The 18137-nt window shown below is 38.7% G+C and overlaps 1 protein-coding gene across 2 annotated transcripts in view; it reads right to left on the bottom strand.

The window, feature by feature from the left end:
* Positions 1-7: 7 nt before the first annotated feature.
* Positions 8-18137, bottom strand: part of Rimklb (ribosomal modification protein rimK like family member B) — a 38041-nt gene continuing 19911 nt past the window's right edge. For both annotated transcript variants that reach the window (XM_050164126.1, XM_050164127.1), the window contains exons 2-6: positions 14026-14251; positions 10419-10649; positions 7853-7939; positions 6941-7144; positions 8-5419 (exon numbers count right to left, since the gene is read on the bottom strand). In XM_050164126.1, the coding sequence (XP_050020083.1) occupies positions 4953-5419; positions 6941-7144; positions 7853-7939; positions 10419-10649; positions 14026-14200 (1164 nt within the window). In that variant the 5' untranslated portion in view covers positions 14201-14251 and the 3' untranslated portion in view covers positions 8-4952. The remainder of the gene's footprint in view (positions 5420-6940; positions 7145-7852; positions 7940-10418; positions 10650-14025; positions 14252-18137) is intronic.

Here is an 18137-nt window from a genome sequence, read left to right as displayed (position 1 = left end):
CGATTCCTTACAAGTCAGCAGTATCTAATGGGGCATCAGAATGGAGGTTGTTTAATCTCTCCACACCCTGTGCAATGCAAACATTCTATTGTGGCCATGCTCATAGGCCAGAGAACAAAAGTCTGAGAGTCCTCCTCCGAACACCTCATAACATCCCTACAGGAGTGCAGCTGGGATTCCTGGACAAGTAAATTTCAGTTCAGTTCAAGATGCCAGAGGATGTCCCTGTATCATGTGTCAACCGAAGCACAGAACAGACTAATGATTTATTACATGCCTCTCTAGTTGGAGAGAGCACTGAGGCCAGGGTTTCTTATTCACTAACCAGTGGTCTGCTGAATGTATACATTCTTTGTAGAGAACAATACAAGCTATCAGATAAAATATGCAAGCATAGGGATGATGCTGGCTACTGTCTCTGAAATCCTTTAATAGAGATTAATATGCCCAATGTAAACTAGAAAACTATCTTTCAGAGTGGAACACTCGAAAGGGCAGGAAAGGAGAAGACAGTAAGCAAGCTAGGATAGTTAAGGAAAGAGCTGACTCACAGAAGACTACCAAACTGTAACAAACTGTATCTCCATTCTGCCACTAACTTTCTTTTATCACCTTGGCTAATCTGGTTAACCATGCTGTGCTTTAGAAATACTCCCCTATATGTTCAAACCTACAATGTATACTCTTTAGAATAAGATAATCTTCAGCTACTTACATATTATCTGTTAGGGTTATTCTATCAGCAAGGCTACCGTGACCACTTGTAAAGTGACTAAAAATGCTCTATTGGTTTCACAAGCCCCTTGCACATCACTAAGGCCAACTCAACACTGCAGTGTACTTTAAACCATATATATAAACCTAGAACCTAATTTACTTTACACTCTAGTTTTCCATACCTGTCAACTCCTAATTGATGTCTTTAAATTGTGAGCTCACTGTGTATTCGGAACACCAACCCCTGAAAAAGCTTAAGCCAGAGTAGGACAAAGGAAGAGACAAACAAACCCACAACAAAACAAAGCCAAAGTCACTCTGAAAACTTAATTATAGACATATATGCAAGGAATGGCGTATCTAAACGGCTAAATGAAATCCCAAATGTTGAGTTCATCCCAATCGATTCAAACTTTATCCCAGACTCTTCTTTAAATTACTTGCTATTATATTTATGTTTTATTTGTAAAAACCAAGTTATGATAAACTTATGCTTGCCTTTAAAGTGTAACAGAAAGAAAACTTAAAGTAAAATGTTAGCCTTCTGATGGAAATAAAGGAGACTCCAATTACCTGCTAGCAGGCTGGGCTGTGGCTGGTCCAAGCCGCTGCACTGAGTGCCCACTGCAGAGCTGCATTATTGGGGGAGGGGAAGTTTAGAAGGGCACTGACCCCAAAGCTCTCAAAACTCCTCACTCAGCATCAGGAAGGGGGAGAAGGAAAGTGTTTGTTTGTTTGTATTTGTATATTTTGGCTCCTGAAAAGGCTGGCAAAGAACAGTAACAGTGCAAGCAATTAGAATATTTCTTCAAGAACAATTTTAAAAATGTAAAACATTAAGGAATCTTTAAAAACCAAACTTTTTAACATTGAAATTTCACTAGAGTTAGGCAGCCACCCCACGAGGCATGGCAAAGTACACTGGGATAAAGGAAATAAAATACCACACAGACCCCAAAACGAAATGAAAACATTGCAAATCTAATCTGGAAGACTAGATGATTCCAACAGCAGACTTCTGTCCATCATTAAAACATTCAAAATCCAAGGTACCTAAATTATATTTTAAGTGAAACTTTTTTAAGAAACAAAAGAAAGCAGTGAACCTGGTTATAAATCCTGTGATATATTACATTTTTTTTAAATCCTCGCACAAAAGTAAATTTTAAATAAACCAAAACAAACAGACAAACAAACAGCAGCAGAGGTTACCTGTCTGAGCACCTACATTTTCTTAGGAGGGGATCGTGTCTCACCAGCCAAATAGCCCATAAACCTTCTCAAAAACAGCGAACCAGGAGAAAAATATAACACAAGATTTGATTTCACAATGTCTCTAACACCCCCATCCCCAAGCTGGGGGTTCACTGAGATTTGCTTTCCCATTGTTTTCCTTCTTGAGAAAAAGATGATTGGTAGTCAGTGGCCTTTTCCAATGCCTTCAGTGCTTTCTCTTAAAGTCTGATGACTCTGAAAGTGCTTGAGTCTCTTGGGTTTGTTTCTAGCGTTCCAGGGTGGTTTCTTATTGATAGCATAAAGAAAGATTTCAAAGTCCACTGGAGAAATGCCAGCAGAAATGACCAATTATAAGTATCAAAACAAAAAATACTTATTAGAAATTTTAAATGGTATAGTTCATATGTATAGATCTATTGAGTCCAAATTTCATCATGATAACATAAAAACAGAATTATTAAAAATACAACAATTACAATTTTAACATATCAAAAATTTACAGTAATTCAATTTTTGACATTACAGATTTAATAAATACATTTTATCTCATAGATGATTATACAAGAGTTATGAAAACAATTACAAGAATAAATCAACTATCACTTCAGAATGATATGTTCTTATCTTTACCTGTTGTGTTCATTCTACTATGTGAGTGTTGGTACCCAGAGGATGGTTGGTGAAGAACTGCATTTCGACACTATGGATGATGCCCAGTGGCTGCATCAACAGGGAGTGAACTACCAGTGAAAACTGGCAAATAGTGCTTGGTTTAAAATAGATTAACTATAATTTTTCTGTTTCTTTATCCCACCATGGATTTACATGTATATCATAATGTATGTGGCAACCAGATAATCTATTTTAGGATCTGATTACACAACTGTTCATATATTTCTCTGTACCAAATAGTATGAGCCCTCCAAAATATGATCATTCAGCAAAGTACCAAGTACTTTTATTCTGTTAGTGAATCAGAGGTACTTATGGCTCCCAATGACCCTGTGCAAATCACATGGTGCAGATGCAATGAGAGTATCCTAAGACAAAGTAGAACTCATTATGTGTCTTTTCTGAGATGCAATTAGAGTTCACAGAATACAGGCACTATTCTATTTCAACAATCAACCTTTCACTCCATTTTAATATTATTTAATTCTATGGGGATAAACCAAGTTTCATTACATTCCTTTTTAAAATGGGAGAAAACTGTACAGTTAATCGTGATCAAACCTGTTAGAGCTGGATAAAAGTCATTTTATTATCACCTTCAAGTCTCTAAGTAGTGTCCAAGAAATTATGGCAAGGTCCATCTGAAAGGAAGCAGCACTGGAGAGGCAAGAAAAGCTTGGGGAAACTGCAGAAAATTTGTAGGGAGATGGAGCTTGCTTGTTAAAAAGTATGATGAACCTGTAGCATCTCCATTTCTTAACACATCTTCCAGACTCAATCACTGGATTAGCTTTATCCTTGTCTTAAAGGCTCAAATTATATGCAGATTGGGGGGCTTTCACCAGTTCAGAAAAGGAATATAGAGTGGTCAGTACTGAAGGCTTAAGAATAGGGCTCTGAGACTCAACACGTTAAATAAACCTCAATTAAACAACCACTTTACCTCCCTCCAAATCTTAAGTGTATAGAGAGAAAATGCACAACCATAACATTAAGAAAAGTGTGTAGCCTTGGAATAAAACATATGCCAGTCTACAAATAAACACACACACACACACACACACACATACACAAAACCTAAGAAACATCTACTTTCCTATTGTCTTTAGGGGAGTATATCTACACTATCAGTGTCTAAAGCAATTCAATTGTTTTCTTTGTTTTAAGGAAAAACTGTTTCCCATCATGCCATTCTCTAGAATCTATTCTTTCTGTTTGGTGTAAACAACAATAACAAAAAAAAACCACATACACTTGCATGCAACATATATATAAACTCTCCTAAAATGTGAAAAATGCAAATACAAATAAATAGCATTAAGAATTCATTTCAGTTTTACACCTAATGACATTTACTTGCCTCCCGGAAATGATGTCCCTGTACTTATCCTTTAAATGTTCAACTCATCAAGAGAAAAGTGGGCAGGGAGACTTTTAAATGTGTATGTTGAGTCAGTGTCTCATTAACCAAAAAAGTAGCATTTTGTTTACTTTGGCCATGGCTAAAGATGAAGTCATAGAGCAAGGGATGTTACCAGCATGTATTAAAAATGCAACATTAACAGAGCATATATCTTTCAAAAAAGACTAAAACACTAACAAATACAAGTCAATGCACAAGCTTTAACTAGTGTAACTTTATCTACATTGAATGTTACTCTGTATACCAGACATTGCAATACTGTTCATTTCCTTTCATCATGCAAACATGCCAATTTTGTTAATAAAAGTCTTTATTGGAATATAGTCACATTACCCTCCCACCCAAATTAAGGGGGAAAAAACAAGGACGAACATGAAAATAAGAAATCCCGGTCAGAGTCCCTTAAGAGTCCATAAACAACTATGTGCGTTTAAATGCTAGCTCAGAGAAACGGCAGACTTTTCAGATTGTTACTAAAACATTTCTGTATTTCAAGCAGATGTTTCTTCTTTTCAAATCTTGAAACTGTGTGAAGTCATGCTACTAGTACTTGAATCAAAACCATTCTACATAAAAACAAAAGCAAGAGACCATGGAAAAAGAAACCTTCATGTTCCTCATGGCCCAAGAGCAGGGTTTTAGTAACTGAGCCGGTTAGCAAGAGAGCCTGCCATTTCTCTGCATATCACCTATTCTTCCTCTCTGCAAAATCTGTAAGTCAGGTAAGTATCCTATAGAGGTCTCATCTATTTTCCCTTCTTCTAACCAATCTTGCTATACATTTCTCTCAACCTCCTGAGCATTCTCCATGAACAGCATTGCAAGTTGGTTAAAGGGGGAAGGGGATGGGGTGAGGGGAGACAGTTTTACAAGGGTTTTGTCGGTTTATTATCTACCGGTGGAGTCACTCCACCAGGAGTTTGATTTCATTGGCTAGCAGCTGGTTCATGTTGAACAGCCCCCCTGGGAGCTTGGTGAGCAGCTCTCGCTCGGTGGTGCTTTCAGGGTCACTATCGACAGAGCTGGAACTGGCGCTCATGTTGTCGACAGCAGTGCTGGCAGGGGGACCGAGCTCCGGCTCACTAGTCTCACTGGCCGTGGACACCACAGAGAGCAGGGACATGCGCCGGGTGAGCCGGCCAGCGGGCAGAAGGGAGGCAGCATAGTCTGCTATGATACCAGCTACATCTAGATTACAAGCCTTATCAAAGGCGATGAAACCTACATTTGCATTGGCCTCGCAGACACAGAAGGAGCCGTCATCTTTCATCAATAGGTCAATGCCGCAGACATCCATCCCCAGGATATTAGACACCTGGATAGCGAGCTGCTTCCCTTGTTCACTCAATGAGCACATCATCCCCACACCACCTGGCAAATAAGAGGAGAGAGTTAGCAACTCTTCTAAATGGTTAATGAAACAACCAAACATGCTAGTAGTGTGAAACTGGTTTCATTTTGTCCTATTAAGACTAAATCATAATTCTTTAGTTCAGACTTCCTCACACTCAGTATCCCTTGCTTCAGTCCCCAAGTGCTAGCACTATAGGCATCCACTACCACCACAGGCTTAAATTAAGTTTTTAAATATGCCAGAACATAGATTAAAGAAAAGTGAGAAAGAACTTCCAAGAGGAAGTCTTAGACATTAAACTTTTCTATGTATCCTGCCTGTAAATGGACCAAACAGTGTCCCTCAGCATCACAAGGGTTGAGAACCTCCCATCTCCAGACACCAAAACCTACAAACTGTCACAAGCCCTCAAGAGTTTTAGTGCCTACAACCTGCTGCATACTTTAGATCAGCTCTATAGTACAACACCTAATACAATGGAAACACTCAAGAGTTGTTACAACTTTACTGCTTAGGAACAATAGTATATGTTCAAATACAGATGCAACCGTTGTAGGCTCAACTTCCCTGCCCATAAACTCAATTCAAACGACCCCCAGAAATCATAGAACAAAGTAGGAAATCTGGAAATTGAATGAGAAAATAAATCTTCCAGAAGGAAATAAGTAGATGGAGAAGAGGAAATAATGAGAGAAATGGGAAGGGGACATTGGAGAGATGGCTCAGCAGTTGGGAGCACTTATAGATAACCCAGATTTGACTCCCAGCACCCACATGGTAGCTCACAACTGCAATTGCATTTCCAGGGGATTCAATGCACTTTTCAGGTCTCTGTGGGCACATGGTGCATAGTCAAAACATATTCATATATATAGAGAGAGAGACAGAGAGAGAGAAAGAGAAAGCGTGCCAGGCAGTAGTGATGCAACATTTAATTCCAGCACTCAGAAGGCAGAGACAGATGAATCTCTGAGAGTTAAGCCCAGCCTGGTCTATAGAATGAGTTCCAGGGCTACACTGTGTAGGTGGGACTACACAGAAAAACCTTGTCTCAAAATAACAATGAAACCAACAATAAAAACCACTTTAAGAGAGAGAGAGAGAGAGAGAGAGAGAGAGAGAGAGAGAGAGAGGGAGAGATTTTCTAGAACTTGTAGATAGTTTACTAAAACCCAAGTTAACAGTGGGAATGAAAGCCACATGTGGGATCATGTGCCTTTAATCCTAGCACTGGAGATGTGGCAAGGCCCATTTTGATGGCTCAGTAGTTTAAAGCACTTAGTGCAGAGGCACTAAGGTAACAAGGGAACCAATGGAAGAAGGAGGCAGGCAAGGAAAGCAAAAGTGGCTGTGCATGAGTAATATACATACAAGCATGAAAATCTAACAGAAATGAAAAAAATTGTTATCACAAAAAATAAAGTCAATTCATAATCTGTGAAATCTGATTCAATAAAAAGACAACTAACAGTGATAGGACTACAGTGGAAAGCACAGTCACGCTACATACCAACACAAAGACGCTATATTGTCTTTACCTAGAGAACAATTGCTTTGCATCCTTCCATCTGTCGAACAACGTAACATGGTGCCAACAACACGGCCTCCCACAACAATGACTCGTACATCCTTTCCATGAGACTCTTTAATGTATTTCTGAAATAGATATGGAGCTTCATGCCGAATAAGATGGCTTAGATCAGCTAAATGGTGTTTATCTCGTGCCAAAAAAACAGCTTTACCTAGGATTTAAAAAGAATAAAAATATACAATATATCTAAGTCATAAAACTGTGGATAGTGATAAATGTACATTCATGGGTCCCAATATACTCTTTCAGAACTAATTATACTTGTAGTTTTTTAGATTATTCTTTGCTGTAATTAAATACAAAATGATTTAATTATGATCAGTAAGATAATATGAATCTTAATGCTAAGAAATAAGTTCACAGGTTTCTTGTACACCATTAAAGACAGACAAGAATTATGGGCTAATTTAAATTGTAAGCCCTAGTTAATAATAATCCTGAGCTAACAGGCCAAACAGTTTATATAGAAACGTCTGTGTTTTTGTTTGGGACTGAATGGCTGCAGGACCAGGCAGGACATAAACTTCCATCTACACTTGAAGAGTCAAAATTCAACTAACTAGGTTTCCTAGAAAAATATATTTTAAGATTTAAAATGCTTTTAATGTCACTGTGCCTTGGAGAGTGCCAAATGAGTTCATATTTAAAAAATGAAGGGAATATGTATAGCTCAAGTAAAACACTAACTTGAGATTTAGTCATACATGTAAAATCTCTACCATAACCTCTAACCAGAAAGAAATCTCAAAGTGAACTTGTAGAAATCCAGAAGTTTGTGATCCCAAACACTTGTTAGTTGTTCTTCAATTGTTATTTCTAAAAGCGATTTCAAAAGTATGTAGCGTATCAAATTACATACCTCTATGACCTCGTGTGTTCTTCACTACCATTGGAAACTCCAGAACTTCTGCTTCATCAATCATTTTAGCAAAGTCTTCATGGCCACCTGGTTTGAGAAAAAAAATAAATATAAGACTAAGTATGCTGAGACCAACTTTAAGCACAAGACAAGGGAGGTGAAGAAAAGGACTGATGGCTAGTAAGTCAAACTGACCATCCCTTAAAAACAGCACCTTTGGGGGCTAGAGATGACTCAGTGATTAAAAGCACTGGCTACTCTTCATGATGACCTAGTTCGATTCTCAGCACCCACACGGCAGTTCTCAGCTGTTCAAAACTCCAGCTGCAGAGGACCCATTTCTGATCTTCACTGGTATCACTCACCTGGTACAGAGACATATATTCAGATAAAACACCCACACATAAAATACAGTGTATGTGAGAGATTATCTGCACCTATTATCTTAATGTGTTTTCCTCTAGTGATTACATGGTTTCAGGTCTCACTAAGATTCTAACCATTTCTGAAATGATTTTCCTGCTCTCTTTGTCTCTCCTGAAGAGGTAACTTCTGCTTTCTCTCCCCCTCCCCACTCCCTGTCTCTGCTTCTCTCTCTTCTTCCCCCTTTCCTTTTCACTCCATAACCCACTAAATAAACTCTCTACCCCCCAACCCCGCAATGATTTTTCTGCAGGGTGAGACATAGGGATTTAGTAGTTTTTACTTGTAACTATCTAGATTTCCCAGAATGCAATAGTCTGTTTTCTGTGATGCATGTTCTTGGCCATTCTTTCTGCTGACAATCAGATGGCTGTAGCTACATGAGTCCTCTTAATATTCCATGAACACATCTGTTTTAGTGTGCTTCTGTTTGTAGGACCAGGAATTTAACCCACAGTTTCATACATGCTAAGCATGCACAGACGACCACTGGGCTGTATCTCCAGACCTCTTTTTATTGTTCACTCTAGACAGAGTTTCACTAAGGTGCCCAAGCTGGCCTGAATTCACTGTGCAGTCCAAGCTGTGCTTCAGTATGTGCTTCCCCTGCCTCCCTCCACACAGCTGGGGTTACTGCCCTGTACTACTAGGTCCAGCATGGTTTTGCTTTGTTTTTGGTTATTTGAGACAGAGTTTCTCCATGTGGCCCTGAATGTCCTGGAACATGCTATGTAGACCAGACTGTCCTCAAACTGAGATGTCTGTCTCTGACTCCCAAATGCTGGGATTAAGGATACATGCCACCACCGCCTGGCTAATCTTACTTGCTTCTTACTGTTTTCACTGCTGGGGGGGGGGGGGGGGGGGAGAAGCAAGATGAAAAAAATGGTCTATAATTAAAAAAGAATCAACATGATAGAAACTTAAGCTAGGAAAAGGCTTGGGGACATCAGTATAATATGAATATTTGCAATTTACAGAAATTAAGATTATTCACTTATAAAATCTTAATCCCTCACCACTGAAGGTACAGTTTACTGGCTAGTGAGCCAGTTACTGTTTCCCAAGTTAAAACCCCAAGAGCATTAGGAAGCCAATCTTTAAGGGATTCACACCAATTTTGTCCTGTGTAAATACTAAAAGCAGGCAGTAATTATATCAACGCATGCACATGGGGTTCAGTATTTTATAGGAAGAAAAATGCATTTTAAAACCTCATAAAATTTCTAAGCATTCTACTGAACATTATTTGTAGAAAGCTGGATGTAGTGGCACAATCCTGTAATTCTAAGCACCAGAGAAGCAGAGGCTAGAGGATTTGAGGAAAGCCTGTTCTACATAGCAAGTTCAGAACAAAAAATCAAAAAAGAAAAGAACACTTTTCCAACTGGAAGGGCAGAAAATTAGATAATATTTATAGCAGTGTTACTCTTATGACATGTTTGCTATTGGCAAGTGATCAAGTAAAAGGATTAGAAACTTTTAAGTTTTATTATGCTGTATAAATTTCACTTTAACATTAATCACATCAAACTGACTTAAAATGATCCTTTCTCAGAGAGCAGTTAAGTGCTACTTTAAAGCATAATGCCCATCTTCTTTAAATCATACTCTTAAATAGTATATTAAGTTATGAAATGGTAACAAAGACAAGACATTAAATAGAAATACCAAACAGCTTTCTTTTACCTCAAACCTAAGGGCTGTGGGCTAATTTCTGGCCTATTACAACGAAGTTTCATTGGAACAGAGATATACTTGTTTAAATATCACAGTTAGCATCTGTTATTTATTCTGTAAGTTAAATATGGACTAATGATGCAGCATTAGCATATGTATACATAAGAAGGATGCTAGGCATCTTGCTCTATCACTAGAAAGGGCCTTATTCCCTGAGACAGGGTCTCTCCCTCAAAGCATAGCTGATAACCAGCAACCCCCAGTGATCTTCTTGTCCACCATCCACAGCACAGTGGTTATAGGACATGTGGCCATACCCATCTTTACATGAGTGCAGATCTCAACTCAGGAAGGGTCTCCTGTTTGTGAAGCAAGCACTCTTTCCTGCTGAGCCATCTCTAACCTCCCCCCCCCACTCCCACCCCACCCCCCCCACATTATACATTCTCATTTGTGATCTCACCGTAAGAAAAAGTGTCTGGCAGAGGTACACCATGGCCAGCTAACTCTTGAAATGTCCAGAATTTATTAACACAGTTCAGGATAGCTTGAGGTCGGTTCATCAGTCGGCACCCCATCTTCTCTAGGTGACGCAAAACAGTGATATCACTATCACTCTGCACCCATGGGGTTGGAACTCTCACTACCACCACCTGTGGGTAGGCAGAGATGAGCTCTCCATTGATCCGTAGACCTAAAAAACAGAACAGCAAAGCTAAAACCACAGGAAAAGTATGCAATAAAAGAGATGGTGGCTCAATCCTGTAATCATATCATGATTACATATCATACTCATGAGATTGAAGCAGGAGAATCTCCAGGAGTTCAAGGCCAGGACTAGAGAGTGAGATCCTGGTTTTTCTTTGTAAGTTCTTTATAATTTAAAAAAATAATATTCAATCAGAGGAGAGGGGATCGAGAGATGTTAAGATCAAGGTGTTTGCTGTGAAATTGTGTCTCCTATTAATGTCAGAAGCTACACCCATTAAGTTTCACCAACATGACTGTCTAAACATGAGCTGAATAAGGACAATAGCAACAGACACGCTAATGTGGACAGGAGAAAGCCCTGGAGGCCTCAACCCTAAACAACACCTACAGGCAACTAAAGAATTGAGAGCCAGGGCAAAGTCTTCCCCAGGGAGAACACACTAATTAATTTCCCAATAATAATGGTCAGCACTAAAAACACGTGTAAGTAACATTATAGACTGAGCAGGTTGTATTTTGTGTATGTAGGAATATGCATGTATATATACATATATTCATGTGCCAATAATTAATGAAGGACATAAATCTGAAAGATCAAGGAAAGATATGAGGGTTTGGAAGGAGGAATTAGAAGGAATAATGTAATTATATTATAATCTTATATTTAAATAGCATTTTTAAATGCAAAAAAGTAATAATATAAAGGAACAATAAAATACCTGATGTATTATATTTGAGTGTTTTAAGCAACATGTGCTATCTTAAAATCAAAAGATTTTAAGGAGTAATTCATATAAAAACCCACTAGAACACAAAGTGGAAAGAAAACTGTACAGAGTACAATGTTGAAATTCCTTATTCTACCTTTATCTCTACTTTGTCACCCAGGCACCATCAGAAGTCAGCCCAGTCGTTTATCTTTCAGAATATTTTGTATTTATATGTGCAAATAAATTTATTCTCAAGTTTCCCCTTAATACATTATATGATGTATATTTGTACTTTTCATTTCTGATTGTAAATATATTATGCCATCGTTTTAAATAGCAGTTATATTATTCTGGCATGAATAATTTAGTTAATAAGTCAGTTAGAATTTTTCTCTTTTTAAAGAGAAAAATGTCTATCCCAATCCAATATTAACAACACAGTGCATTTGATTTTGAGGTCTAAGCTTTTGTATTTTATTTTTATTTATTTATGCAAGGTTTCTCTGTGTCATCTGGTAGTCCTGGAACTCACTCTGTAGACCAGGCTGCCCTCAAACTCAGACTGACCTCTGCCTCCCAAGTGCTGTATTTTAAATAATAACTATGACTTTTTCTCAAATTAGTGTCAGGTGCCATTTCAGAGCAAAAAGCTCATAAAAACAGAAATATTAATACCATATAATCACATCTAGGAGGGTCACATGTAGTACACCATGCCATGAATCTAACACTGAGGGGTGGAAATGAGGATCAGATGTTTGAGGGCAGTCTAATCTACAATACTCCACATTTTAATCGTGCAGAATTGGGGCAGCCTGGTCTACAAGAGCCCGCTCCATAAGCATGCAGAGCAGAAATCTACCACTTGTTTGAAAAGGGCTGTTTTCACTGCCCTTCCTACTGGCAGCGAAGCTGACACAGAGTTTGACTCAAGTACGTCAATTCCAAAAACAAGGAGCCTTGTTATCAAACAGGGTGGCTTTGAGATGAATCAGGGATCCTGAAGTTAAAATCAGTCAGTAAAACTAAGAGATAAGCAGGGAAAATATAAAACTGACAGCCCAAGGACAGAAACCCACAGGCAGGTTCTGCCAATCAACTCCACTTTAGTGTAACAGTAGTTTTCTTCTGTTGCTCTGTAAATTATATACTGAGGAAAATGTTCCAAAGGAAATAAAAAAGAGAAAAGAGTTCTTGAAAGCTGTTTTATCACCTTCCTACAAGAGGATGGCATTTAATATAGTATACAAGGCTGAAGAGTTACTTGTTTCTCCTCCAGAGGACCAGGGTTCAATTTCCAGCATCAACATAGGATCCAAAGCACTCCTCTGACCTCCACAGACACCAGGCATACACGTGACACATATACATACATGCAGGCAAAATACCCACAAAATAAATATAAAAAATGTAGAAGTCTAAAAATGGGAACTGGAGAGATAGCTCAATGGTTGAGAACACTGGCTGCTCTTCCAGAGGACCTTAGGATCTGAGTTCAATTCCTAGCACCTACATGGTGGCTCATAACCATCTATAATGGGATCTGATGCCCTCTTCTGGCCTGCAGGTATGCATGCAGAATACTCATGCATAAAAAAAAAAAAAGACAGTTCATGTGGGTTTTAACAGATGAACTAACCTAGTTAAGAAGAAGCCTCACAGGAATGCACAGAAGCATGTATATTGGGAAATTAAATTCTAGGTCCCGTGAAGCCAACAACCAGAGTGATGTTCAAGTCTACCTCCCAAATTTTGGTTACTTAGCAGACATTTTTAAAGGTTAGAACCACCTGGTTTTCTTATTTTTGTTTAATATTTATTTATTTTTGTTTGTAGAAACAGGTTCTTTCTTACTCTGCAGCTCATTCTGACCTCACCTCTAATGAACCACATGTCCAGGCTATTTTCTGAACACATGCAAAATATTAGAAATACATCTATCACCAGTTGAATCAAATTTTTTTTGTTTTGTTTTTTTGATACAGTGTTTCTCTGTGTAACAGGTCCTGGAACTCTCTTCGAAGACTAGGCTGGCCTGGAACTCATGAGATATGCCTTCCTCTGCCTCCTGAGTGCTGGGATTAAAGGTGTGCACACTGCTGTTTCTTTTTTTTAATAACAAGTTATTTCAATCAATGCTGTAGATATTATGTAAGAAAAATGAAAATAAGAATCACATGGAAACTAATTAATCAACAGAATTCCCACTTGTTAATTACAAATTTTCTTACCAGTACTTAAAGGGATTTAAAGTTTGTGGATAAGTTAAAAAAAATAGTTTTTTTAAAGGCACAGTTTCTCAACTGGACAGTGGTGGCACACTCCTTTAATCCCAGTACTATGGAGGCAGATGCAGGTGTCAATCTGAGCTCTAGGCAAGCCTGGTCTACAGAGCAAGTTTCAGAACAGCAAGGGCTACACAGAGAATCCCTGTCTCAAGGGAAAAAAATAAGACAGGAATTAAAGACATAAAAACTACAACATCATTTAAGATTTCTTTTCCACTCTTTCATACATAATACAATTTAGGAAATACTAGTGCTCCCATGTCTCTGTGAGTGATGACACTTTTCACTTCTCATTACAGCAGAAATTTAAACTTACCACATTCTAAGCAAAGTCTGAAGGAGCATTTATATATAGTCTTACCCAGATTTCCTTGCTCAACTGTCAGCACCACCTCGTCCATCACTACAGCCCTGAAGTCCAGTTCATCCTCACAACATTTGGCCTTCAGAGCCCGTAAGATCTCTTTCTGTGGATAGTCTTCTCTGATCCGTCGATCTGTCAAAAACCACAGCTTGGCAGTCACGGAGCTACACATCTCGATCTACTTGCTGTTCCTTTTCTGGATTATCTGAATGTCAACTTTTATCTAGATGGAAAAGAAATTATACATGAGATTGATGAAATAATATAGATTTCATGATTTCAAATAAATGCAGTTTTATGCTAATTAAACAAACAAGACGTGGAGAGAAATACTTCCACTCTGAGTACTTGAGGAAATAGGAGGAGGGGCAGACACAGGAGGATCGGCTCAATCTTTAGCTGCACAGAGAATTTAAGGCCAGCCTTAGTAAACCTATTTAAATCAAAAACAAAGGAGAAATACTATGCCTTCTCCTCACTGGTATACCACTAAAAATACGAACATCCTCAAGAAAGATCTCTCCATCTTCCTCTGAGAAAGCTGGCAGTACAATAGGTCACACAGCATATTTCCATTACAATTTCCCTATATTAATATTCTATTCTGTCCAGGAATATACTTAATAGGATTGCTTATTTCTATTTTCACTGTTTCACTTTCTGTTAAAATTCCAATTCTTGGGGGCAGTAAAGATGGCTCAACAGTTAACACTTGGTACTGTAGATAACCTGAGGTCAATCCCAGCATCCACATGCTGGCTCACAACCATCCTCAATTCCTGTTCCATCAACACTCTTATGACCTGGTGTCACATGCGGGCAACAGGAATGCACATTGGCACAAATATGTACATGTAAGCAAAACACTCATATGCATAATAATCCTTAAAAATTTAATATAAAATCAATTTCCCTTCCTGGTATAAAATAGGTGTTAAAAATCATTGACAATATTTGGGGCTGGAGAGATGGCTCAGTGGTTAAGGGCACTGGCAGCTCTTCCAGGACCAGGATTCAATTCCCAGCCCCAAAATGGCAGCTCACAACTGTCTATAACTCCAAGATCTAACACCCTCACACAGACATACATGCAGACTGAACACCAATGCACAAAAATTAAAAATAAATTTTTCTTCATCAAAGACAAAAGACAAAACAAAAAGCCATCGACAATATTTATCCTGCTTCCCCATCAATAGATAACTCACTAAGTTTATTTAAATTTTCTGTTGCTTTATTGTTATGTAGATAATAAAATACATGTATTACCACACAAGCAAACAGTAGCATTTTAGGAGTAATTTTAATAGAGATTTTAATAAAAATTAAAAAAGAATGAACAAAGAGGTCTCTACATAATGCAAACAAGTGCCGTATTGTCCATCACTGTGTGCCACTGTTTCAAGGACAGCACATTTACTCTGTGTTTGTATCCCTTCTTTAAATAAACATTTGAAACAAACATATTTTACTAAGAATGCAAAAAAGAGAATGCCTTTCCCGGAGTGCTACTTCTGAGTCTGAACAGTTGAAAAGTGTCTTTCTGAAAAGCAAATAGTTTACTGCTCAAACACAATTTGATAATAAAGCAGGAAACATTTACAAGGTCTTTTTTACGTCAAGTAGATCTCTGTGAGTCTGAGGCTAATCTGGGCTACACAGTGAATTCTAGGCTACCCGGGGCTGCAAAGTGAGACCCTATCTCACCCCCAACACTCCCAAATTTGACAAAACTCTAATAAACTTTGAGAAGCGCTGCCCTTTAAGAGAAGGCTACCTCTAGATCCCAATCCCAGCCATAGTCCTCACTTCCTGATCACATCCACAGATGCTCAAAGCCCTTATAGTAAAGTGTGAAGTATTCTGTATGCCTGCATCCATCCTCTTGTATACTTAAAATCACCTCTAGATCAAATACAGTACAAATGCACATAAATGCCTGTACTATTCAAAAAGCAAGAAAAGAAGCCTGCAATTGTTCAGTAAATATTCTTTGTTAGGAGAAGTCACTGATACTGAGGTATGACGGTTAAGTGTCATGCCCAGTGTCATGGAAACCAACCCAGAACAAAGGTCCAGCTTGGAAGAAAGCAAGGCATGGTAGATCAGCAACTTTCTGATCTCCCAGATACCAGCTAAAAGGGACACAGTATACACCCTCAGTACTTTGGCTTGACACACCTACCAACCTGACACACCCACTTATGCCTAAATCACCTACACCAACCATTTCCTCAAAGGTCTCTGCCTCCCAGCATTCAGTTCCATCTTCCCTGCCTACCTAAGTTCTGCCTTGCTATAGGTCCAAAGCAGTTTCTTTATTCATTAATGGTAATCACAGCATTACAGAGGGAAATCCCACATCAATCCTCATTTTAACAGAATCTCACTGAATAGCTTCCAGCTAGCAATCTTTCCATCTCCACAATACTATAAAGACAAGTGTGCACCATCAAGTCTACGCCACCACAGTGTGCACTACCACCGTCTACTCATTTCTTCTGATAGTGTAAACTCGGGTCAACTAATTCTTATCACTTTTTAAATTTTCTTGTAAAGTATCAAGGAAAATAATGTACAAATACCAAGTTATAAACTCTGGTTTCAATTTAATTTAATTTTAGTGTGCGTGAGTGTTTGCCTACATGTTTATGTATAAACAAACCCATGTCTGGTCTCTATAGAGGCTTAGAAGGCAGTTACAGATGACCTCAACCCACCCCTACTCCTGTCCCCAACTCCAACCCCCAGGGCTGGGAATACAGGCAAATATCATACCTAGCTCTAGTTTTTGGGGGTTTTTGAGGGGTTTTGTTTTTAAAGTATGCCTTTATTTTCTCAAAATTTTAATTCTCAGACTACAGTAAAAGTACTCTACCAATTTCAACTCAAACTTTCTAGGATCTAAAGCTTAGCATTCTAATTCTTATCATTTAATTCCCTTAATAAACAGATGTTCTCAAAACTCAAAGTTAAAATCCTTGAGCCTAATGAACACAATGAGCTATAACTACCCAATACGGAATAAGACATCCGTATTATTACATCACAAAACATAACATCACAAAACATCACAAAAAATAAATAAGTAAATCAAGGATACCACATTCCCCTTCCCTCTCCCACAGCTGTGTGGTCTCAAGGGAAAAAGCAAAGGAATAAAAAGTTAGGGGACAGGGAATAGTAGCACTAGCAAAACCCTTAGAAAGGAAAAGAGGGAACGAAGCCATAATGTACTCTCTAAAGATATTAAAACACTTCTACAAGCAAAAAGCCCTTTTACTCCTTGAGTTGGAGAGTTAACTCTTTATGGTTAAAAGCACTTGTTCTGAGGACCCAGGTTCAATTCCCAGCACCCACACATGTAGGCTCACAATCATCTGTAACTCCAGTCCCCATGTTTCTGATGTCTTCTTCTGACCTCTGCAGGTACCAGACACACATAAGGTGCACAAACACATAAAAAAAATAAATAAATTTAAAAGCACTGGCTGCTCTTCCAGGTCCTGAGTTCAATTCCCAGCAACCACATGGTGGCTCACAACCATCTGTAATGGGGTCTGGTGCCCTCTTCTGGCATAAACACACAGACAGAATATTGTATACATAATAAATAAATAAATATTAAAAAAAAAGGAGTCCATCATAGTGGAGAAGTGGCAACTGGCATCCATCATAGTGGAGAAGTGGCAACTGGCATCTGGACTGGCAAGCTGAAAGCAGAGAGAGCAACCTGGAAATAACAAAGTAAGGCTCTGATGGTCCCAAAACCCTGTCCCAGTGACATATTTCCTTCAGCAAGGCCACACTCATACCCCATCAATACCATCAATTAGGGACCTGAAGGCGTAAGTCACGAACAAGGCCACACCAGTTTGGAGTTATGATTAATAGGGTGTTATTTATTTAAAGGGGAAAACTTACAGATCACCGTCCCAGACAACAGCCATCTGCACAACCAGGAAGGGAGTCTAGTCTCCAGCAGAGCAGGAAGTGAAGAGAGCGAGCAGAGGAAATAGCCGCTTTTTTAAAGGGAGAGAGACCACGCCCCAATGGGCTGGTATCACAGCAGCTATTGGTTGGAGGGGCGGAAGGACCTCCCGCAACAC

The sequence above is a fragment of the Alexandromys fortis genome, unplaced genomic scaffold (genome assembly GCF_014885135.2).
Source record: "Alexandromys fortis isolate MF-2015 unplaced genomic scaffold, M_Fortis_MF-2015_v1.1 scaffold_150, whole genome shotgun sequence".
NCBI classification, from domain to species: domain Eukaryota; kingdom Metazoa; phylum Chordata; class Mammalia; order Rodentia; family Cricetidae; genus Alexandromys; species Alexandromys fortis.
The sequence above is the reverse complement of the archived record's forward strand: the minus strand, read 5'-3'. Positions and strand labels throughout refer to the sequence as shown.